This window comes from Nestor notabilis, unplaced genomic scaffold (genome assembly GCF_000696875.1).
Source record: "Nestor notabilis isolate BGI_N333 unplaced genomic scaffold, ASM69687v1 scaffold15885, whole genome shotgun sequence".
NCBI lineage: Eukaryota > Metazoa > Chordata > Aves > Psittaciformes > Psittacidae > Nestor > Nestor notabilis.
Window position 1 is genome coordinate 428 of NW_009928062.1, and position 24427 is coordinate 24854.

A 24427-nucleotide genomic window follows, 5' to 3' on the forward strand; every position below is an offset into this window, starting at 1 on the left:
TTAAGGCCTAATCTCAATCTCCCCTCTCCCAGTTTAAAGCCATTCCCTCCTGTCCTGGCACTACATGTCCTTGTAGAACGTCCCTCTCCAGATTCCTTGTTGGCCTCTTTAGGCACTGGAAGTTGCTCTAAGGCCTTCCCAGAGCCTTCTCCACACTGAACAACCACAAGTCTCTCAGCCTGTCTTCACATGAGAGGTGCTCCAGCCCTCAGAGCATTTTCATGGCTTCCTCTGGGCTTGCTCCAACCTTCCCACATCCCTCTTGTGTTGAAATAAAAATTACTTTGCCACTACTAAGATAAATGTCCCTCCAGCTCCCAGCATTTTAGCTCAAAACCCAGTCAACTTTAACAGCTAGACTTCCACATGAGTAAAATTTTCATTTTGAGGTCATCAGGAAATAATAGCACAAACACACCAGGAGACAGATATGGAATGTCAGAGTTCTCTGGGCAGTTTGGATCTTGGTTCCACTTCCATGCATGGACTATATTCACATTAACAGAGCACAGTTTTAAACAGCCAAATGTAGAGATAGCAAAATGTTCCTGCACTGTAACCACTGGTTTACAGAAGCAGAGTTGAGGCCAGACTGGTAGCGTTCAAGACCAGGGCGGATGGGGCTTTGAGGAACCTGGACTAGTGGAAGGTTTTGCTGCCCATGGCAGGCGGGCTGGAATGAGATGAGCTTTATGGTTCCTTTCAGCACAAATCATTCTATGTTTTGGTTATATGAGCCATGGATCAAGTCCACTATAGAAGAGCAAAGACTTGTAGAAGGAAAAAGAAAACCTCTCCTAGGTCAATTGACAAAGAAGATGTTAGTGGGAAAAGGAGACGAGAGCTTCAAGCAGTCTCTTCAACAGTAAGAGAGGAGGGGATGGAAATTCTGCAGAGGACAGCAAGAGCAGCAAATCGTCTCCAAGGAAAGGAGACAGAGCAGCAGGACACACTGCCTTTAAAAAACATTACATCCTGCAGCACCCTGTTGTAACTACAGTGAGAAAAATCAATTGATAACTGGTCTTCTGTCTGACAAATACCTTGAGGAAAGTAACACAGAGGTGTTAACAGAAGTATTTATTAAATAAATGGAACAAAAAAGTTAATCTACCCAACAGAGCACAGGCACAGCAGTTGCTTATGCACACTGCAGAAGCAGAAAGCCACTGTAGTTTTTGTTTTCCATTTGTGTTTACATTTAAGATAACCACACTGCACACCAGTGTGGCCCATTTCACCTGTTTTGCAGAAAACTTGCTCTCTCAGGAGCATGCAGTTTCCCAGTTATTACATATATCCCCTTAATAGCAATGAAAAGCAGCAATTTCTTTAAAAGATTACAAAGCAGGGCATGCCAGAACACACAGAATGCTTCTGAATTTCAACCTTACCATACACAAATGGAACAAAACCTCTCTATTCATCAGAGTTAAACAAGGGAGAACTTAAGGATAATTAAAACTTTCACTGTGGTTTAGCCATTTAAAACCAACTTAAATGCAAAATTCAAATCAAGAAGAAACAGGTGCTTGTTAGTTGGTGAATTACTGAAATGTATTTCTAATTCATGTTTCCAAAGGACACAAATAAAAGACCTCAACTAGAACAAAATCTAGGAAATAGTTCAGGGTCTCCAAGGAATGTAGTTTGTAGGTTTTAATTTCTATGCCTCTGACAGGAAAGAAGGTGGTGCCTGGGCATACAGAGTGCAAAACCGGGGTCTTAAGATCAAAATCAAACCATTTCAATGCTTCCTTGCATACATGTTGTATACTTTGGAATCATAAAAAAAGCACTTCCTGGCTATTCTAGGGAATGAGGAGTACCACTAGTTTATCACAATTAATTAAAAGATAATATAATCAGTTCTTCAGAGTTCTTAGCAAAATACTGTTCGGAGAACTTGCCCCTTCCAGAATTGAGTGCAGGGTACTATGCCCAAGCTGGCTTACTTTCAGCTTATGTATCTCTCTCAGCACAGCAGTACCAGTTCTGCTGTCATAATTCAACGGGAAAGCTTGTGTATTTTGCATTTTCCTCAGTGCCCTTTCTGTACATAATTAACATCAGCTTTACAAAATCTGTATTTTTCAGATTACAAAAAAGTATCTTCCACACTCTGCCTCTGCCTCTATGCAGAGACTTCCTACTTGACTGCAGCCATTTAATAGCAACACTGCCCTTCTCCCCAACCCCTATTCCCACTATTCCTCATTTTTGAAAGCTGAGGTGGTGATCTAAAATTTTAGTTCATAAGCGTAAATTGTGTGGACAGGTGTAACAGAAGGGCATCTGCTTCATTAAAGTTATATGGTCAAAGAACCTTCAGTATGAAAGAAATAACAAACACACAAACACTGTGAGCAAGTGGTAAGAGAGAATGAGGACCAGAAGGCTTCAGCCAGAGACTGATGATGTGAGAAGAGGCAGAGGATGGGGAGGGGCTGCTGGCAGTACCCTTGTCTAGCTGAGCACTTGTTCACAGTAGCCCTTAGAGCTTATCTCCTTAGAGCATCTTCATGTAAACCACACAGAAAAATGAAGACATCTATAAGATGTATTGCTTTAATGCTGTAAGTTCATCGATCAAAAAAAATTTACCACTTAGGAAACCCACATAAGAAATGTTTGTCTCCTGTTTGCACACACCTAACAATTCTGCTCACTGAGATTCAGGACCCAATCTTTAATCATGACTACAGTCTTCACCACCAGTGATGTTATGATTAGTACATCAAACAAAAAGAGTTGGCCACAGCCATTTCTGTATTGAAAAGAATTTGCTTCCATCAGTTGTAGTCAGACAAATGGCACCAACTGTATTTTAAAGGCTAAACATATTCAAATTTCATCTTTAAAAATGACACAGAGAAAGGTAAGTTCTATGCAAAATCATGCAGTCTTTTCTCATCATGGCTGGTATCAACCACACTAAGCATTTAAATACTTTCAGCTGATGTTGGAGTCCACGTTTTCTGCTGCCATTACTGAAGCTCCAGTTTGTTACTGATACCTGGGTTTCAGTTACCACTCTCTGTTTTTATCAGTTCTTTGATGATGTGTAAGACCTTGTCATCTAGGAAGAAAACAAAACAAACTGAATGGAAAAGAACAAGCTTAAAAATTGATTCCTAAAACCCAAGAATATTGGAAGACATGTCTAGTCCTCAGCAACCTAAAATTATAATGTTTTAGGTTATGCCAGACTCTAAAGCAAGACAAGTGCTTCCCATTTATGAAGCAAGAGGGAAAACAAGTATGCCCATAGTACATGAATAGGAAGTTTACAGAATTATTCAATGACCTAGTTATGGCTATTTCAGTATTTCACAGGAGACTGAGAAAGTTACAGGTTAACTACAGATACATTAGCATGTGGGAACTTCCTTTCTTCCTCCCTCCAACCTACAATATTCTTCTGAACACCCAGTGTTCAAAGTTCAAACTGTGCCTCCCTATTGCTTGTTTCGGAGCCAACATGCAGTTCTTCATCACTAACCTAAATTGTGAGACAACTTGCATAATGGTTAAAATTCATCCGTGCCTGAGATTCATCACACACAATCTTATTTCTGTTTTAAGATGCATACCTTGCTATTACTACCACTACTTTAAATGATGTTATGAGGGATATCTTTAAAAAACAGCAGTTGTACAGATCTTCATATGTTTGGGGTGCACCACACAGTATATGTAGGATTAGTAATAACTTTTTGGATGTCTCTCAAGATAATGAAATGATACACAAATCACACCAACCCTATTGGGTGAGGATGCAGTGTTTTAATGCTTCCCTGAAGTTGCCACAAGGTCTGTTTAACAAATAGCAGTATCAGCAATGCAAAATTAAAGTTACCTTCAAGTGACATTTTAGGATTTTCAAGCTTCTTCTTTAAAACAGACTCAATGAGAACCCTCAGCTGTTTAAAAATTACTGCTATCTTTACAGGAGCCTATAAAGAACAGAGAAGACAAACATTCACATTATTCAGACATTTTATAACAAAACATAGATTATTACTTATAAACAGAACTTTATAAGAAGATACCTACAAACATGATGCATACACATAATTTTAAGCATATTGATAGTGTTCTCATGAAACGACTGGGCTTACATTATACCCTCTTATCTTTAAGCACTTGTTAGTTGTAGCATCACAGCCTAAAGAACAGCACCTCAGAATGGTAACTCAGAATATGTTTCCACATACATGATGAACAACCAGCATATGGTGAAATTATTAATTTACCAATATCCTACTTACTCTATTTGCCTTTTTTTCCCCCCAAAGTATTAAAGTACAAATTAATTTATACCTGATACACAATACCTACACAATTTCCTCCAGGACATCTGCCTGGCCTCCTGAGGAAGCTGTCACAAACCTCTCCTAAATCTCATTAGGAACTTGGATAACTAAAGCTGAACCCTCTCCCAAGAATCCTTCATTTTATCCCTCCTTTGCTATTTCATTTATGTAATGCCTATGGTACAGTAACTAGCTGTTATAGATAAAGCACAAAATGCAACATATCCTGCTTAGTATCTCAGTAGAAAAATAGAATATTTAATCAGTCCAGCAACCACACAACCTGTACCTTCCCAGGGACCATAAAAATTATCCCAACAAATCCACAAGGTGGCTGCTTTTAAAAATTCCATGTTCATGATAACCAGCAAATTCAATCAGATGGTTGCTTGCCTGCATCAGTAGAGTGCAAAAAACTAAAATATTTTGTAGCTTATAGTCTTCCTTGAGTATAACAGGGCCCACATGAACACAGAGAGATGTGACAAAGTAGCTGGCAGGCTAGCAAAAGCCAACGTTGGGCATTTAGCAATTTACAGAGAATTTTAGCACATCACCATTTTTCTTAAAAACACACTACAAAAATGCACTCAGTTTTCCCATTCACAAGTAAAACTTTTTCACCTGAAAGGAAAAAAACCCAAACAAAATCAGCAAACAGCCTGAACCCAAGCAAACAGGTATTTTCTCCATTTAGATTTTTTTCTTTACCAAATAATTCTGTTTGGGCTATCAAGCAAAATAATTAGTATTTGAAAGACAACTATGTACTTTCATGATTATAAGACTGTAGAAAAGGCTATATAAAATAGATCACTTATGTTTTCAGTATCAGCTCTATAAAACAAGGTTTAGCCTATATTAATTTCCAACACCTTTTCTGAAAGAACACTGACTTTGTTCATGAAGGAACTAATTTGTTACAAGCCACATATTACAAACCTGTCAAGTGAGATTTGCTAAGACCATCATTTCCTTTAATTCTCTCCTTCCTTATTCCCTCTTGCCTACATCCCACATGTACATCTTGTGTATTAACTGTGTAATACAAAAGCCCATGAAACCCCAAAAGGTAGTTATCACTCCAGTGCACCTGAAAATGGATCCAGCCATCAACTGTCAGGAGACGCTCCCGATGCTGGACTTCTATATCCCCACCAAAAAGCAAAATGGGAAAGGGGGATATTAAAGTAGTCTCTCTCAAATACACCTTAGCATACCTCACCTGCAAATGAACAAACACAAACATTAAAAACAAGAAATCCGAAGCTACATAAAATCTGTAACATCATATTTGATTGCTACTTTTAAAAGCAAAAAATCCTCTCTTTTTTCCTTTTAAGATCCAATCAACACAAGTCACTGTACACAGAACAACTAATGGCAATTTGTCCTAGACCACATGAAATAAGTCACCTCTAAGTGACAGGCTTGTATGATACCAGGACATTAGAAAAAGCCACAGTTTTCTTGCTAAAATTCCAACAAAGATAGTGTTAACCTAGTGCTGTTCAGAGAAGAGACATCAAAATTAGTAAACCTATTGAAATAAAAGTCAGGTAAAACTTTTGTTAACATATTCTTATTACCAGCAGCTGGTTTGTCAATCTATCTAAATATGCACATATGCATAAATGTAGGTACACAGAAACTACAGAGGTCAGCACATGCTACTTCTGCCTTTGGAACCTCTCACAGATAATAAAGGAGTGGGATGAGGAGTAGTAGTAATCAGAGGAAGGAAAACAAAAAGAGTGTATCTTCACACAGAACTGCAGGCTTTTTTTGTTCCACTGTTCCTAGAACAACCTACCTACTTTAGCTGCTGTCTTGTCCTTGCACTACAAGGTTCTTGGGGGCACAAAATACATTACACTGGTGTGTCTTATTTAATATTAGAGGTCCAACTCAATTTCTACACAAATGATAAGCTACATTCACTATTTTACTTACCTTCTCCTGGTAAAGGAGCCATCCATATGTCTGTAAGTCTCGATTTACAGAAGAGGGATGCACTTGGGCTTTACCTTGAGCAGTTTCTACCATACAAGCCAGCTTCTCTGTAATATCCACAGACTTTGTATATATTATTTTTCCTACATTGTCATACAGTCCTGCAGTCAACACAGCTTTAAGAAGAGCTATTTCATGGAGAGAAAGGGATTGAGTGGCTCCGTTTCCATTCCATCCACATTGTGTTGTAGGTGCTGTGAACCCTGCTGCTCTGACCACCCGTATGAGTTCTTGCTTCACATCCTGAAATTAGTAAGGTATCAGTAAAACTCAATCTAAAAAAGGAACATACTCCACTCCATCAGTTGACAATGACACTCCATCCCAAATATTCATGCTTTCCACGAGAATCTCTCTTACTGGAGGTATTCTATGAGAAAAACATTATCTGGAATACAGGATTAGATACATGCTACTATATACACTGCAAATAATCTCTCACCTGTAGTTAATACGAAAAGATACTTTTGCATGAAAGATCCACTTCTGCTGAGGAGAGCTGAGTCACAGAATCATAGAATCATAGTCACCCAAACTAGTCACCCAAACTTAAATAGGAAAGATGTCTTATTTAAAAGATTTTCTCACCAAAAATAAAACTCCATTTACGTAAGTTTGTGGCTAATCTTTCAAACTGTTAACAGACCTACACTGATATCAAGAGATCCATACAACAATAACACAATCTAGGTAGTTTAATTAATAAGTTTTATTCTCTGGTGGAAGTAAGGACTAGCTTCTCCAATGGCAGGGACTACAAAGATGTATACCAACAAGGTGTGCATATCAAAACTCAAACAAAGACACAGCAACCTTGACTGAGGGTGTGCATTTCATCAGTCCCTAGCATTCCGCTTGTTTTTGTCTCATCTAAATAGTAACTGTGATGTATCACATCTTTAAAAGAGAATGACATTTTCAGATGGAAATTTTAAACAAAACTTTAGAGTGCAGAGTACAATTATTTGGTTTACCTCCAGAGTTAACAGGGAAGTCCTATTAAGGAAATTTCTTCTGCAGTAAGTAATTTCAGCGCGATATCCCCCTTCTTGTCGAGCTCTTTTCCACCTAAGGAAAAAATCATGTCTCACTATAGCAAGAAGAATCACATCAAGAGTATAACATTGTGAAAGTTGTAGTAAGTTAAAAGGCAATACTGTGTTCTGGTCAGCACTCTCCACGCAAAACTAGAAATAAGTGGCATTAATGAAGATGAATGCTGCAGGTCAAAGAGCGCACTGGAGAACATGCCTGAAAATAAATTTGGCAGATACTAACAAAAATACAAAGCAATTTTCTCTCAAAAATTACACATTTCTGTCAGTCTTGACAGTTACACAAAATTCAGATGTGGTTTTTGAGACTTGGTGATAATGGCCTAAACATTAAAAAAGATACTTATGCCATTTTATGCCATCTACTTTCTCAAATACAAAGTGTTCAGGTCAGCATACCAGAAACAGCAAACAAAATACTTTAAACACTTAGCAGACACAGTACACCTCTGTATGTGTGCAAGTGTAGTTAAAAGGAGCTAAAGAATAAGGTACTAAGCAACCTATTCTTCTGTGCTGCACTATTTGGCAATCCATTGTTCTGAAGAAAGAAACTTTAAGTGCAAGCAATTCAAGATAAGATACTTATGAAGGATTCTTTGCAGAACTGCATTAGTGTTATCTGCATCTAGCTATAAGCACAGGAGAATTATTGCTTACCCCAGATAAGCATTGTAGATTGTTATATGGTCTGAAACTGCCATTGCTAGAGATGATTTTGCAAGATCTGCTTCATCTTTTCGACCAATTGGTGTAGTAAATGGGGATTTTTCTGTCATAACAGCAGCCAGAGTTGCCTGCAATTAGTAAAGTACACATCACTTAAAGTATCATTAAATATTACTGTGAAAGAAAATTTAAAGCTATTTTATGATAAACTTATGATTATAAAATACTCTTATCTTCTACTATGTCTCAAGGAAAACTTATCACCGTAAGAATTTATCTGTGCAGTTTAGATCTTACATTAAAGACATTGCTTACGCAATGCCTTATGTAAAAGACTGGGGGAAAAAAAGTTAAGTCTCAAAACCCGCATGAAATGATTTGTCAGATGACAGAGCAATCCCTGATATGATACAGTGAGGTCAGATTAAACAATTGCTTTAGATTACAGGACATTAACAGGAGATACCAACAGAAAAAAGAATTTTAACTTTCAGTTTTCAGCAACTAACATTTTCTCCTAACTTGCAGTGAATTAAGTGGATTAGGTGAAAGTGTAAACCATTCCACAGTCTTCATATGGTGAGTATCAGTGAATTTCCAATAACTTTACATGAGCATGTTCTTGGCCCACAAAGTGTGGGTTAATTCAGATTAGTCTGACCCATGTCAGAGGACTTTTTCTGTTGATGTCATACTCCCTGGGATTGTAACAGACAGAACTGGAGACCAAGTCTGACTATCCCCTTGCAAATAGTGCCTAGGAGCTTAGAATCATTCAGCTTGGGAAAGACCTTTAAGATCATCAAGTCCAACCATAAAGAACACCTAAGTTTGTTCCCCTCCATGATGTTCAGGTGCAATCACCTTAAAATAAACATTTTAACTTCGTGCATTATCCCTTCAAAATACCACGTTGCAAGAAACCAGATTAATTGTAAAGAGTTAAGCATTGCTAAGCATTTCTGTATCTATATACTTTTTTTTTTTTTTTCTTTCTTACTCACCACAGGATCCAAACAGCCCAATATAGCACCAAATATAAGCATTTTGCCAATCTTTACATTGACAGGAAGGGCTGCGAGGTGCTGGCCCAGTGGAGTCAGCCTGGGCTCATTTAACAGGCAAGCCCCAATCTTCCTCAATAGGTTCATTGCATTACCAATTACTTGCTGCTGTGGTGGGTCTAATGCTCTGGAAAGAAAATCTTCAGGAGATCCAAGATTGCATTTCTGTGGAGTAAAGTGGCATATATTTCAATATAAGAATTTACTATAAAAAGGTTTTTATAGCAGCTATAATGGAAACCAGAAAGCTATGAATGCAATCAAAAGCCTGCATTCCCTCCCCTCTACATCAATCTCTTGGATCCCAGAACACAGATGCACCCCACATTAGGTTAACAAAGTTTACCATTGACCAGAGAAGCATGTTACTAATGGTCACAAATGAGCAGGAGATTCTCAAACCTGATGCAGTGGAGTTCAACCCAGCACTAATTTGCCAGGTTGCTAGTTTTCCCATGTGTATCCTACTCACTCAGGATGAGGAGAGAGGGAATGGAACTGCTTCCTTAATCAGAGATCAGTTTGAAGGCTATTTAGCTAACTTTCAATTGTCACTCTGAGATAAAGTCGAATAGTAAAGCATGCTATTTTCACTCAGCATTATGCTCTGGATTTTTCAGTACACATGTACTGGGTTCTCTCTGCTCTGGTAGGAGAAGTCCCACTAACTACAATGGATTAGGGGTCTCTTAGCAAACCTTTCTAGCTAACAAGGTCAGTAACTCCAAAAACCAAAACCACATGATAGTATGAAGGTGTAATTCACTCAAAGCCACATCTAATACTTTTAGCTAGCAAGGTCAATAATTCTAAAACCCAAACTATACCATAATATGAAGGCATAATTCTTCCAAAGGTACACGCAGTATTTCTGGAACAGAGTATTCCATGAAACTTTCAAACCTGTAACATCATAGAAACATAGAATCACAGATTTAGTCTTTGAATTCTACTTAAAACCACAGGTTTCACATGCTCACTCTTTACCAGATGTTATTTGGAGAGACAGTGGAGGGGTAGCATGTGTTTTAATACACGAGTAAACTGTTCATCCTTTAAAGTAAGGCATGTGTGGTAGCTTGCTGTCCACAAGAGTTTTTAGGGAAGTTTTCACTTAGGGAAAGGCAGTTAGACCTTGGTTTTCAAAGCAAATTCTTAAGACGCACAGCTCTCAAACTCAAAAGTTCTGCACGTGGCTAAAATGCACACTTCATTGGTTATTTCAAAATACTTCAACTGTTTCTCAGCTGAAAGTTGCTTCAGACTTTCAGACAAGCAGGAAGAAGTTTATTCCACTGCAGTAACAGAAACTAACTCTGCAGTGCTGTGTAATTTGATATTTTTCCCCTTATCTCTACAGATAACACTTCAAAACCCTGCATATTTGTCTCATAAAAAATTCAAAGTTCGGGAAGTAAGCTTGGTGTGTGTTTGATCCAGTAGATGTTGTTCAAAAATGATCTTCTACAATTCCTGGGGGCTGCATTTTTCCTTTAATTATGAATAAATTTTTTTATATTCTACAGATACTGAAAGTTAAATTAACTTCTAAAAACAGTGAAACAAAAAGACTATTAAAACATTTTATTAATACAATATTCAACTTCTGTTTGGGGTTTTTTTTGGTGGGGGGGTACTTGGTTGTATTTTTGGTTGGTTGGTTTTTGTTTTGTTTTAGTGGGGGGGGTTGTGCATTTCCCCCCCCCCCCCAGTTTAACCTTTCCAGTTTGCAGTAATTAGAGTGAATTTCAACAAGACTTCTTGTTTTTCCAAAGAAGAAAAGATATTTTTATGATTTACAAAATCTTGCTAAGATTACTGTACCTTTCTCTTGTGTACATTCGGAAGCAGAATCCATCTCTAACACGCCCAGCTCTTCCTTGTCGCTGCAGAGCACTAGCTTTGCTAACAAAGGTCTCTTCCAGGGAACTCATCTGACTACTTTCATGATACCTTAAAAATTGTAAATCAAGTGTCCATTCAGATTTCAAAATTAAAATTTTGATGTACATTTAACTTAAATACTAGCATGTTGATAATAGATCTAGATACAATTTATTTCAAAATACTGGTCGTTTTGAAAACTAAGCAAACCCAAGCAAGATCTAGACTTGACTTCAGATCTAAGGGTCTCTGTAGAGCTTTTCACATTTTAAATGGACAAATAATAACTTCTAAAAACTGAGATAGCATAAAAAGTATCTACTTTATTTTGAAATCAGTACTTAATTCTCCACATTTATGAGCAACTCCCCTTGTTGTTCTTCACACCATCTGAGGACCCAAAGATTCATCCCAAACTTGTACCCAAACTGCAAGCTGTTTAATGAGCTCAGCGCAATATTTTTTTTGTACAGAACTGCAGTTTAATAAGGATACACAAAATTCTTGCAGTACTAACCTCCAAATATTTACAGTAATCACAATATGATTGATAAAAATCAAACTCTCACCTATTTTCTTTTGTTCTCCCAGTATCAATTACAAAGACAACATCTGGTATCGTAATACCTGTCTCTGCTATATTGGTTGCCAAAACAATCTGAAAAGTAGTAACATACATAAGAATTACAGAATGTCTGTTTAATAGTTTTCATCCTTTTAATTAGTATTACAGAATAAGTTTGGTTGAAGCTTTTTACCCATGTTTCCTTAAAAAAATCTGACAGAGCATAAAAACCACACAACTTGGAAAATGGTTTAGTCTTCTTCAATTACTGAGAAATCAAGAGTTAAGGGAGAATTTTGTATTCACTTTTTCTTCTAAAATCCATCAAAATACTAGCTAGTACCTACCAAATCTGGTCAACTTTAAATTGTCTCGCTGCAAGTAAAATACTATTTTCCCAGATAAAAGCTATAGTTACTGGTTAGCAATAGCTAAAATACAGGAAAGCAACAATTTAAGAAGCTCTTAGAATCTAGCATGTCGTGAAAACCTTGATAGTAATCAGGCAAATTTTTAAACCTAATATTTTTCTATCTGTTACAGAGCACCAAATTAGAAGAACTGTTTCTTTGCAGTGAGAAAACCACAGGAACAACTGGTTGCTGTGTAATTCTGCATGATTTGATTTTAAAAACAATTCGGAGTTGCACCCACAGTAAATTTCTCCTTTCAGTGGAGTACTTTGCCTTTCTAAATATATCATACCTTTCTAACACCAAGGGGAGGTATTGTAAATGCAGCCGCTTGATCTTGAGTTGAAAGAACAGAATGCAAAGCTATCAAACTGTGCCTAGAACAAGAAATTACAGTAATCGATATACATTTATTAAGACATATTAAAAAAATGAGACCAGAACAATGACAACAATTTATCATTGAGAAAGGATGAAAGCAACCAGAATGAGTAAGTTGAAAGACTAAAACTTTGTATGATTTAGGTGTGAAAATCTGATTCAGCATTTTGTTACAGTATCAAGAAAGGCTAACACCATTAGTTTATAGGTGTTCTCCTCTTTGATAACAATGCAGGAAAACACACCACTACAGCAGAACTAGGTTAATTTACATCAATAGCCCAGCAAAAAAGGGAACTAGATGTCCACAAACCCAAGTTCTTTACACTGTGTTTCCAAGGACCATTACTGAAACTTTGCATGGAACTATAAATATATGCAACTTCCAGCCTGAGTAATATAGGCCTTCAAAGATGAGGCAGCCAGAGAGGTTTGTACTGCCCTTCCCTTCTAGACCTTGACATCTCAATCCATCTATGAATCTTTAGAATTTGACTGCAAATGTTCTTTTTATGCCACTAAGTTGCTAAATTTTAGCTACCGCAAAATATATTTCAAAACTATCTGTCACAACAACCCTATGCCTCTTCTCTTGGTAGATTACTGTCTCTGGATCTATTCTAAGGAAGTACCCACTTCCATGTAAAGAGTAAGCCAGAGAAAGCTACATCCCAGGAACACAACTTCCATACACTAAGAAGTGGAAAAGAAGTAGTGAAGTGCTTTGTGATTAAGCAAGCTTGTTGAAAAACAAAAGCAAAAGAAAAAAGTTATTACTGTACCATTCCTAAGCATCTGTCATTTTTGCTTGTATAATTTTTAGATAAAAGTGCGTCTGTAGCACAAACAGCTCTGAGGTATAACTGTTTCCCTTTTCAAGAATAGCAGACCTCAAAATGCAAATAAACGTACTAAATTAAGCTATTAACTTTATAGAAAATACCTGCATTACCTGTCACGCAAGTTAAATCTTCTGTCAGTTGAAATAAGGTCATATAGCTGCTGAATATGGGCAAGGCCTGGTAAAAAGATCAGCACAGCACCCTCAATGTTCTTGAACTGGGGACTTCTGTCTGGAAAGTTACAGTACAGGCACACAGTTAAAACAAACATGCACTTGCAAACAGTTTCCCTGGAAAAAAGGAACTAATTCTGGTCCCTGCGGTAAATGATTTTTAGGATGTTTCATGTAAGATTGGAGTAAAGTACTTCATTATCAGTAGAAAGCACTGGAAAATAGTCCAAAGGACAGCCCCAAGTATATAAACTGCTTAAGTAGACTGTACCCAAGTATGCAAGCAACTCCAAAATAAGTTCAAGGTTGATCTTGTAAGGGTTCATATAGAAGATAGCCTGCTGTGTACGACTGCTATACTTTGCATAGTAAGGAGCCAAATCGATACCAGATCCAGACTGGATTGGGACATACTCCTAAAAAATAAAAGCAGGGAAAAAGAAAAAAATCATATTCTGTGTCTTAGAAGGTACGAGAGCAAAGGTCAAATTGTCATTCACTTAAATTTAGGTTTCTTAAAACTGAGATTGAGACAAGAGACAGCTAACTTCCCACAAAAATCAGTGTCAGATTAAATTAGAGCCATCTACATAACCTGTGTATACGTATCTACTGCAGTTATAAAACATTTCAGATTTAAAAAACAAACAAAAAATTAAAGTCTGTCCAAGAAGTACTATACATACAGTCCATTTTGCAAATGAAAACAGTTCCCAGGATCATACGTGGCATCCAATTGGTATCAATTCAAAATGGGATTAACAGGGTGACGACTATTCTTTCAGAACTCCTATTCTGGGATATAGGAAACCAGTCTCTCCTTTCTCCTCTACCTCAACTTTCTCAAGTAATGGTTGCAGTGAAAGTTAATAGTTGCGTAGGTGGCATGTTTTGGAGCAGAAGGAAAGGGAAAGCAAGGGAGAATTAGCAGAACATACAAGCATTTAAATTGTCTTTAAACATCTTACAGACACATACTTAGCATTAGGCTTCTATGCTAAGTGCCACTATCATAAATTATCTCATCATTAATCAACACACTTAAAGCTTGCCACCACACATCCTCCTGTACTGAAGACTCAACAGAAATAAACCGCAAAGATTGAGGAGCACTCAAAAAAGCATGTGGGCTTCAACTAAAGGATGCTGTTGTGATGTATGGAGTAACTACCACTATAGGAGGAAAAAAAGGAAAGAAAAATAGAAAAGTCAGCAAAGCACATGAGAACACATTTTTCAATATATGTAATGATGTTTGACCATGCCAAGTTAAATGGTCCTGCAGAGATTTTGAGAGAGCAAGTCCGAACAGACAGGTAGATAAACAGCCTAAGTCACATGGCATTCATATACAACTCCCTTTCAGAATTTTGATCCAAAAGCACACACAGCTGTCACTACAGAGTATCTACAAGATTAACCACAGCCTATTAAACAAAAAACCTGTATGCAATAATCTCATGAGAAGTTGGAGGATCTTGGGAGTTTTTCCAGCTAAGAAGGGCATGGCCTTGTCTCTTCTGGTCTCAGGTTCACTACTGAGTAGAATTATCTGGGAGAAAAAAATCTTAAATGCTTTCCCCTATAGCTGCTGCTTATAGATGTAGAGCTAGGAATCTGTACAAGAGAACTAGATGTCAAATACAGCAAAATCAAGATGACTATAAAGGAATTGTAGAAACTAACAGGTTTCTACTAATCAGGGTGCAGTGTTAATAAATATTTGTTTTCCACTGTAGTAGTGCCATTGTGTTTGTTTTATCAACTGAAAGAATATTTGATACTATACAATCCAATCATATTTAACAAAAGGAACGAAAAATACAACAATTAAAAATACCAATATTTCCAAGCCAAAACTAGAAAAACTTATTTTACCTGATACTTTGTGGTGCCTCCTCCTTTGCCAGTAACATTTATTGTTACCTCTTCTTCTTCCTCCAAGAACTTCTGACAATATTCTGAGTCTTTCTCCAGGACATAGCCTGTTGCTTCAATTACATCTTCAACATGGAAAATCTTTAGTGAAAATTCACAGAAGAAATACAAGGCATGTTAAAAACTAATCTTTTCTTGTTGTTTTTTTTTTTTTTAGAGCATATATACAAAGCTGAACAGAGCATGCTGTTCTCTTTTAGTGTTGTAATAGCTCTTGTACATTTCAATTTAATCTTTCTTACAATTTCTGAAAAACTAAACTTAGACCTGCTACAAGTTTGTTAATGCCTCTCCACATGATCATTAACATTACCTTTACCATAGCTTACATAACATGAACAAGAAACATATAAGAGTACAATGACAAAGTTGCATGGGAGTGGGGGAATTCTTTAGTGCTTTCCTTTCTACCCAGGTTGAACAGAGGAAAATCTGTCACTGATGTACTGATTTAAATCAATAATAAATCCATCAGAAAGAACAGTACAACCCTGCACTTCAAAGCACTGAAGCTATTTTGTATTTTCAAAAACGGGTTACAAGCCCTTGAAATACATGTTTAAAATATGCACTGTTGGTGAGAAAAAAGTGATGTAGGTGTATTTGCTATAGACACCAACCAGACAAACACTGTATATGTGTCTACAAGGCATCTTGTGTAATCAAGGAAATATTTACCTACCTCAACAGGGTAACTCCTCCCTGAGATCCTTAAAATGGGACAGTGTGAGAAATAGCTGGAAAACTTGTCACTGTCTACAGTCGCACTCATTAAAATCAGATGCAGGTCTGAGCGCTTATGCAGTATCTCCTTCAGAATAACAAGCAAGAAATCAGACTGGACACTTCTTTCATGTACCTATAATTAGAAAAACATACCTACAGTAAGGGTTTAATACAACTCAAGACCCAGAATAACTATAGTTTGTGAGGAACAGTAAGAGCCAATGACCTCATCTACAATAACATGAGATATACTTGAAAGAAGACCATCTTCTTGAAGTTTCCGAAGCAGGACGCCTGTTGTACAGTACAGTAGTCTGGTGGCTTCTCCTGTTCTTGATTCCATACGAATTTGATACCCGCACAGGGAATTCTTCAAAAAAAGATATTAAAAAGATTAATAACTTAAAATAGTATACAAGCTAGAAATACTAAAAATTAAGTGAAACTTAAGCACTGTTAGATTCAGATAGTGCACAAGCTGGTAGTTAAATAGTACAGTGAATAACTACCATGCTGTTTTTTCATACACGCACTTTCCTCTGTTAAGGAAGGGAAAATACACTGAAATCTACGACTAAGTTTCTCCAAAGTAGCAAAGAGCTAGTAAACCCAGGGTTCCTTTCAGGTTTCTCAGCAGTCCTCAAAAATATTTTTGCAGTAACAGACTGCCATAAAATACACAGAACCTTGTTTTTTTTCTTCAAATAAGAAAATAAGTGATGTTGGAAAGTGCCACTCTCAAAGCAGAGCTTCACTCAAAGCTAGACTGGATTTCTCAGAGCCTTTTTCAGGGGAGTTTCCTCCATCCCTAATGACAGAGATGCCACAGTCTCTGGGCAACCTCCCCCAGTGCTTGACCACCTCTTGCTCTAAATCACCCTCTAAAGATCTTAGAAATTATATATTGATACCCAGAGGTTCACAGGTGACAATTTGGAAAGAAACACCTGACATAGCAAGAAGTCCTTTTCAAGAGAAAATAACATCTAATTATTTAGTTGTGCAAGAAACAATGTTTTCACTTCATACCAACAACCAGTGCCCTGTTTTTGATGAAGACTAGAAAAAAAGAATCCAGACACATCTTACCTTCCCTCCCGGTCCTGATTCGCAGCCTAGCTCTTCACATACCCTGGTTGCCAGACTCACTGCTGAGATTCTTCGGGGTTGTGTGCAAACAATATTACATTTATTTGATCCCTCATCTAGCAACAAGTCTTCTAACAAGAAATGAGGCACCTGGGTACTCTTCCCACTGCCTGTTTCACCAGCCACAACCACCACTCGATGTTTTTTAAGAGTTTCTACAATCGAGTATTTGTGCTTAAACACAGGTAACTCCTGTCTCTCTTTCAGAAGCCTCTGGTATCTGGAGGAACTTTGCAGCTTTTTGAACAAAATCCTTGAAGGTTCCAAATTATCTGTGTCTGTGGTCTCAAGGGAGAGACTGCTGAAGTCCTCATCAGAAACTAAGTTTTCCCAGGAATCTTCAGGACCCTCCGACACTTTTGGTTGGTTTTCAGATTGTAGTTGCTGTTGTTGTTTGAGTTTGTTTAATAATCTAGCAATAAAGTTATCACGAGGTTTGTTGGTTTCTATCTTATTTTCTTCTTCCTTTTTCTTTTCAATATCCCTCCATTCTAGCCAGACATCTCGGTAGGTGGGAGGCAGTAACTGATGAACTGACTTAAGATGGCAAAAGCACAAAAAAAAGATATATATATTACTTTATATACTAGTTTTATGAGTAAATGAACTTGAGCAGCAAAGCATGTATCAGAACCTGAAGAATACTAACTACAGAAACTATGAAAACAGTAATATAAATGTGAACGATACACTTTTTATTTTCAGATGGCTTACATTCTTTACAACACTGAAAGAATAGTTTTACTACCAAAAAATCTCCTCCCTGTATGCCACGACACATACGCATGATTGTAGGTAAAAGCAGATTAACATACAGTACAAAGAATTTAATGGGAAACACTTCATTAAATTGTTTTTAGAACATAATTACACATATTGTAACAAACAAGTCAGAGGCAGATTCCCAGCTAAGAAGAGGAATACTGGTGAAAATCTTACTTGTCCTTTGGTTAAATGATAGAGTGCCAAAGTAGCAGCTAGATGTTGTGCTTGCATGCTGTCTTCTGTTACAATTGTTGGACACATTGCCATGACATCATCTGAAGATTTGGTAATCCTGACCCTTAAAAGACAGATTCAGACAGGCATTTCTCTTAATTTGTTACCTATATAAATCGTACACATCTTAATGTTTTTGTTTAAAACAACAGTGAAATTCTAATAGAAAAACTGAGTGAAATAAACTTACTGTTACTCATAATATTTCATAAACAGAGAAAGCCAGTAAAGTTTGATTGAGAAGCAGAAAATTTTCAGCAGCAGATTCCCGCAATGAATTTGTTTTTTTTTTTTTCCCCCCTCCCTCTTAACATATGTCTCCACTTTCTTCAGAGCAGAAGTATTTATGCACATGCAGATCACTATTAAGATAAGCTGCTTTGGAAGAACTAAATATTTGTTTGTGGGCTTGTAACTACTTAGTATGGATTGAGACAGTTTACGATCTACTGAGATGCAAACATCTGTTTAACAGATATGCCAGTCAGATCAGCAGCCAGATTTCTTGTATTTTTAAGGGCACATTATATTAGTAGCTTTTAACTCGACCAAGACCACAGGTTCTTTTACTTGGTTCATTCAAGAAGCATTAGTCATTTGTAATGCCATGTCTACTTTATTTGACTAGGGTAAGATCATACTTTCTACCACCACGATAGACTCATTTTCCGGAAGAAATTTAAGAATTACTGGTACTGCACTGCTTTGATTACAAACTTACAGTAGCTTTCAGGCAAATATCTAACTTCCACCTTAAACAATCCCTAAGGATTTAAGTGTATTCATACGCTTAAAACCTATGATTTAATATATTACTTTGAATAAGAATACCAGAAGTTAGTTGTCCAAGTTTGTCTTACTCCAGAACCTTTCATTCAGCAGTACAGAACTAAAAACTAATCCCTTCTTTATGGGATCATTCACTAGAACCTTATTTTTGTGATAGTGTCCAGTCTAATCATTACTTTTGCAGAGCTATACAGAGTGAAATACCTCCCTGGTGGACTAAAACAAAACGAGATTTGGTTAAAACACGCTACTATTCATATGAATCTCGATCAACATGACAAGACTTTTATTTTTAAAAGAATTAAAAGGCAAATGCAAAGTTTGAAAGAAATACATACCTACATTTCCAATATTTTCCAACTGGAACCTTTTCAAAAGCAGGATTTGGGCTCTTAGGAAAATTCTTCCTGCACCAGTCAATCAAAAATTGTTTTGGAGATTTACCAGTCCAGCTTCGAGCACTATAATCAAAATTTCTTATATCTAGTGGTTCTTTCTTTTTCACTACAAGAGGAAAAAGACACATTTAAATCTCCTAGAATTTATTTTACTTTCCTCTGACAGCCAAGAAAGTCTTCTACCTTTCCCTCAAACATATTTTACTAGAAGAGCAGTATTTTCTCAAATGTTTTGCAGAAATACTGGTACTGCTAAAACACAGACATTCCTGCCTAAAACACAGACATGCCTGCTTGTCCCACAAAAGAATCTAGCAGGAAATTGGTTACAATACCTTGTTTGGCATCTCTGATACCCAGTAATTTAAGAACTCTAGTGAAAGTTTGGTCATTAGAAAATAATGTAACAGTTTAAGGTTTGCAATGATAATAGAGTAAAAAGATGAGGGAATGAATATGAAAGAGTAACTAGCCCTACAATTAGAAAAGATAAAAATCATGCTTCTAGACATGACAATATGGCAAAACCAGCTATCTACATCATCTGATAAAACAAATACAGATCCTTTAAAAGTCAGCTTGGTCAGTGAGGTAGTCCACCTGCCTTTCCCACAATCAGAGCTTGGTGATGCAGCACTGCCATGCAAGACATACTAGAAAAATAAAACCTAATACTGGAAATCTGTGGTACACTTCAAACTTGTACTGAACGATTACCAACACACCTTTATCTTCCTTTGCAGCGCCATCGGGTTTTTCAAGCAAGCTCAAATTCAAAGTGGTTTCTTGAGGCTGAGGCGAGGGGTTTTTTTTCTTTTCATTTTGTTGTTGGGTCGAAACCTTTATAGCTGGATTAAATACCGGATGTTCCTCAAGTATTGCCATTTCTGTCAGAGACAGAATACAACTTAAACCCACAGTTGATTAGCATTTGTTCTTTAAAATCAAAAGATCAATTATGTAATTAAATATATACAATGATATCAATTCATACAGAGTACCCAAACCCAGAAACACTGAAATGTTACTGACTTCTTAGAATTTGACCCACACGGAAAGGACAGGTTCGGGAAAGCCTGCAATTCACAGAGTGGCACAAAAGATAATTAAATCAATTCCATCTGACTCAGAAATTTACTGGCCTAACAAATACACAGGTCACAAAGTAAAACACAGGTAATTTGCATAGCTCTACCTTGCTGAATTCTTCTTATTTTCTCTTGTGCTACCTTCTGGCCTTGCTTGTCTTTATCTTGCTTGGAGATGCTTGCTTGCTCTTTTGCTTCTGAAAGCTTGGCAGCCAGATGTACATACCTTTCATTCTATTTCAAGCAGAATTATTAAGTTGAATATTGTATGCTTGTCACTTCTAATCAACTTCATAACAAAAAAGTGGAGGTTTTGTCCTTTATACCAAGCTTACAAAAGGAGGAACTATTAGTTTTTATGGAACTAACAGTCAAAACCTCTCAGAATTTGACAATCAGTTTCCTAATGACACGAAGATAGGTTTCAAGAATTTTTCCTTTCCAGCACAATGCATTCAGTATTTTTGAACCCAGTACAAAACAAATCCAAACAAAAACAAATCAACCAAAAAAAACCCCAAACACAACTAAAAAAACCCAAAAAAAACCCCAAACCAAACTAAAACCAAAGAAAAAAAACCACAAACAAACAAAAACCAAAAACAACCCAACTCACACAAAAAGCCTACACAAAATTGCGAACCAAAGCAGGAAAGGAGAAACAACAGGAAAGTAGAGGTTTCAACATTTTTCCCTTCAGTAGCTCATAAACACAAAAACAGATAACAATCAAGAAGTATTAAATCCCCCAGTTTTAACAAATAGATCCACTATTTGCAGATATACCAGATATATCAAGTTTTTAAAGACTTCCAAGAAGTATTTTCTTACTGGGTCAAACTTCGTGTCATCCATCTCTTTCACAGACTCATTGTTCTCTTCATCACTCTGTTGCTCGGCATATTGCAAAATCCATTCCTTCATACTCATTTCTTTTGCTTTCCCCACATTTGCCTCCTAGGAAGAGCAGCAAGTAAAATCACCAATGCTTTTCTTCAGCGGTATTTAGGAACTATTGCTTAAGATTTCATACATAAACTAAGTTTATGACACAAATAACTTATAGCAAACTTCTCCAACGAGAATGAACATCTCACAATATACTTCGATAGAATGAATGATCATAATTGAATGTAAGAAAAAAAAATTCTGCAATATTTTCAATTTCTAGGTTTACAATTCAATAACCACAGAAATCAAACCACTGCAAGTACACAGGCAAACTTAACAGAAGTGTGTAAAGAGGGTCATCTGTAAAAAAACAGAATGAACCCATTCCAGGACAAAACCAAGGTATAATTGATGACAAAAATGAAGAGCCTTCTAGAATTCACATGAAAACATTACCTTCAAATGACTATTTCACTAAAGTTAAAATAATGTGAGTGACAATTACTAAGCATACCCTATTTTTAAGAAGTTTTTAATATCAGTGTAGACAGTTAATGCAAATTCTGTATTTTAGAAAACTTAATCCTCTCTTCCTCCCCATAAATATGTTAATTTCTCAGATTACCTTAGTTTCAGGATCATTTTCTTTCTTTTTGGTATGTACTAAGCGAGGTGGAGGTTCATGTTGTGACACAGGAGAACAAAATTTTGCTCTAGGTTTCTGTTGTTGTTCTTCAAACTGCTGGCTAAAACCTTCAGGCAAGGCATCTTCAAAACAAAAAAACTCATGTCACAGAGTATGTTAATAATAATTCCTGAAAACTTTATAAACTGTTTTGGAACCCAACTAGAAAAACGAAGCCAGCATGCCTGAAATATAATCAGGCTTTAGCTTTAGATAAAGCAGCATTTACTTGTTGGACTTCCATACAATTCTAAGATTAGCAAGAAGAGGTCTACTAAACTCCATACACTAAAATAAAAAAAATAATCCCAGAACCAGTCAGCAGCACACCTAGGAAAGGAACACTGTGATGACTACATGTCTTAGTGAAACAATATATTTAGTTACTAATATAAAGCATTCCTATGCCAGGGCAGGTCCTGTTACTCTTCTGCTAAAAAACCTAGTCAACTCCCTGTCACCATACTCACCATCAGGAAGGTTTAAACAAAGCCAGTCAAGTGCAGAATGAAGATCACCACCATATAAAAGTGTATTTTTCATTGCTTCTTCAATGTGCTCAGTCTTAAAAGAGAATCTTTGTAAAGCCGTATATACATCCTAGGATCAGAAAATACTAAGATTTAATCTAGCAATCTAATACAGGCTTGTAAACTCCTATTTTCTACATATCAGATAACTGGCATTAAACTGAGGTAAACACTTTAAGTTAATGTATCAGAACACCAAGCTGAAAATCCTGGTTTGCATACAGAGCTTATAGTATTTTTATTGGAAATATGTATGCATAAGTCTACATTCCAGCCTATGTACAGAATGTATTTTCTAGTTAGAAAGATAAACCAACCGTTTTCCAGCTATATTGAACAGAATGCCATAAGAAACCTAAAACACTCATACTAAGCTCTTCCATGTCTAAGATTCAGATTTTAGTCACCGAATGCATAAAGACATATCTTCCTAATAAGCATACTTGTCGATTCCTCTAACTGATCATTATTGTAACTACTGGAAAGCACGCTATGCTGGCTTGTGCCGCATGCAGAAGTGTAGTATGGCACATGACACAAATGATGAAAAAGAAACAGTTTCTTCTAAATCAGTAATGGTCGGAGAACACCACTTTAAACTCTACCTGTAGTTTCTTAGCAGTAAGTCTTCTGGAAATCATTCCTTTGTCATCATTTTGTTTTTTATGATCATTGATTAAATTAATAATCCTTTTCTCCAAATTACCATTTATCATTACCTGCACAGAGAAAAATAGTTGACACAAAGCAAAACATTACAGATTTTTATCACATAATCAGTGCTTTTCATGGCTAAGGAAATAAGAATGAAGAATTCTCTCTGCAATTCAAATTCCAACTTTTACAGCTTTCTGTAAGTGCAGTAAATATTTCTTAGGCAAGGGGCACTTTTTCTTCTTTTTACTTTTGCAAGCTATACGCTTATACTTGAAATAAAAGAATTAATTCCTTTTTACAGAGAAGACCTATTTACATCTTCAAGGAAACTTAGTATGTCAAGGGAAATACTGTAAGGAAATAAAGAAATCTAGTGGAAACAAAAAGGCCTTTCTCCTCTGCTTATAAAACCGGTATAAAATAACTTGATCATCAAGATACATCTGTGGCACTCCTTTTTTTATCTGGCTTTAAAAATAATTTTAGTAAAATAATAATTCTATTGTTTTTGACACTTCTAAAACATGAACCAACCTTTGTTCGCTACTGAGGTTGTAGTATAAAATCTGTATTCTTCCTCTGGCAGGAATAAGAATCTGTACACACAGTAAAAGCCCAGACATAACTCCTAATAGTCCTGCATGCAATATATCATTCATTACTTAATATAGAGGTTCTCCTGCCCTTAATCTACCCTGCTTCCTAAAGCACACCCAACATCCCAAACATATGAATCGCAAGTCAATGTCTAATACATGAATGCAGTTTATCTGCATAACGTAATACTGAAAAACAACTGAAGACACATCTACTCAGCTGTATGTGTACTGTGAAAACCAAAGTTGATTTACCCAAAGAAGATATTTACCTTAAGAACAGATTTATCTAGACTGGCAGCAGCACTGGAATCTGTTGTTGAACTAAAACTGTACGTTTTTGGACCTGCAAATTGCAAATAACGACCATTTACACAAGTGGAACACAGAAAACATTGTTTACAGTACTTAAAGCAGACCCACATAACACAGGTTAGTGCAAGCAAATATTACACTAATTTGACAGAAATATGCAGATATGTAACAACAATAAGAATAATCAACTGTACAGAAAAGCCCTTAAACAAGGAATAGCAAAGAAGAGTATGACTCTCAGACAAAATATAAAATCCCAAGTAGCATTATGAGAGGAAACAGGACTGACTG

At 36.5% G+C, this 24427-nt stretch overlaps 1 protein-coding gene across 1 annotated transcript; it reads right to left on the reverse strand.

Annotated features, from left to right (window-relative positions):
- Nucleotides 1-3031: 3031 nt before the first annotated feature.
- DHX29 (DEAH (Asp-Glu-Ala-His) box polypeptide 29) lies at nt 3032-24167 on the reverse strand (the record flags this gene model as incomplete). The annotated part of the gene is made up of 26 exons (XM_010014364.1): nt 3032-3079; nt 3860-3956; nt 5410-5541; nt 6270-6572; nt 7304-7397; nt 8045-8181; nt 9058-9282; nt 9945-10020; nt 10942-11070; nt 11571-11659; nt 12272-12356; nt 13313-13433; nt 13647-13791; nt 15254-15394; nt 15996-16172; nt 16266-16409; nt 17129-17725; nt 18128-18251; nt 19315-19480; nt 20100-20261; nt 20570-20696; nt 21294-21419; nt 21979-22121; nt 22509-22638; nt 23174-23287; nt 24094-24167. Coding segments are annotated over 26 exons (3906 nt in total), but the record flags the coding sequence as incomplete, so codon positions are not given.
- Between the last annotated feature and the right edge of the window lie 260 nt (nt 24168-24427).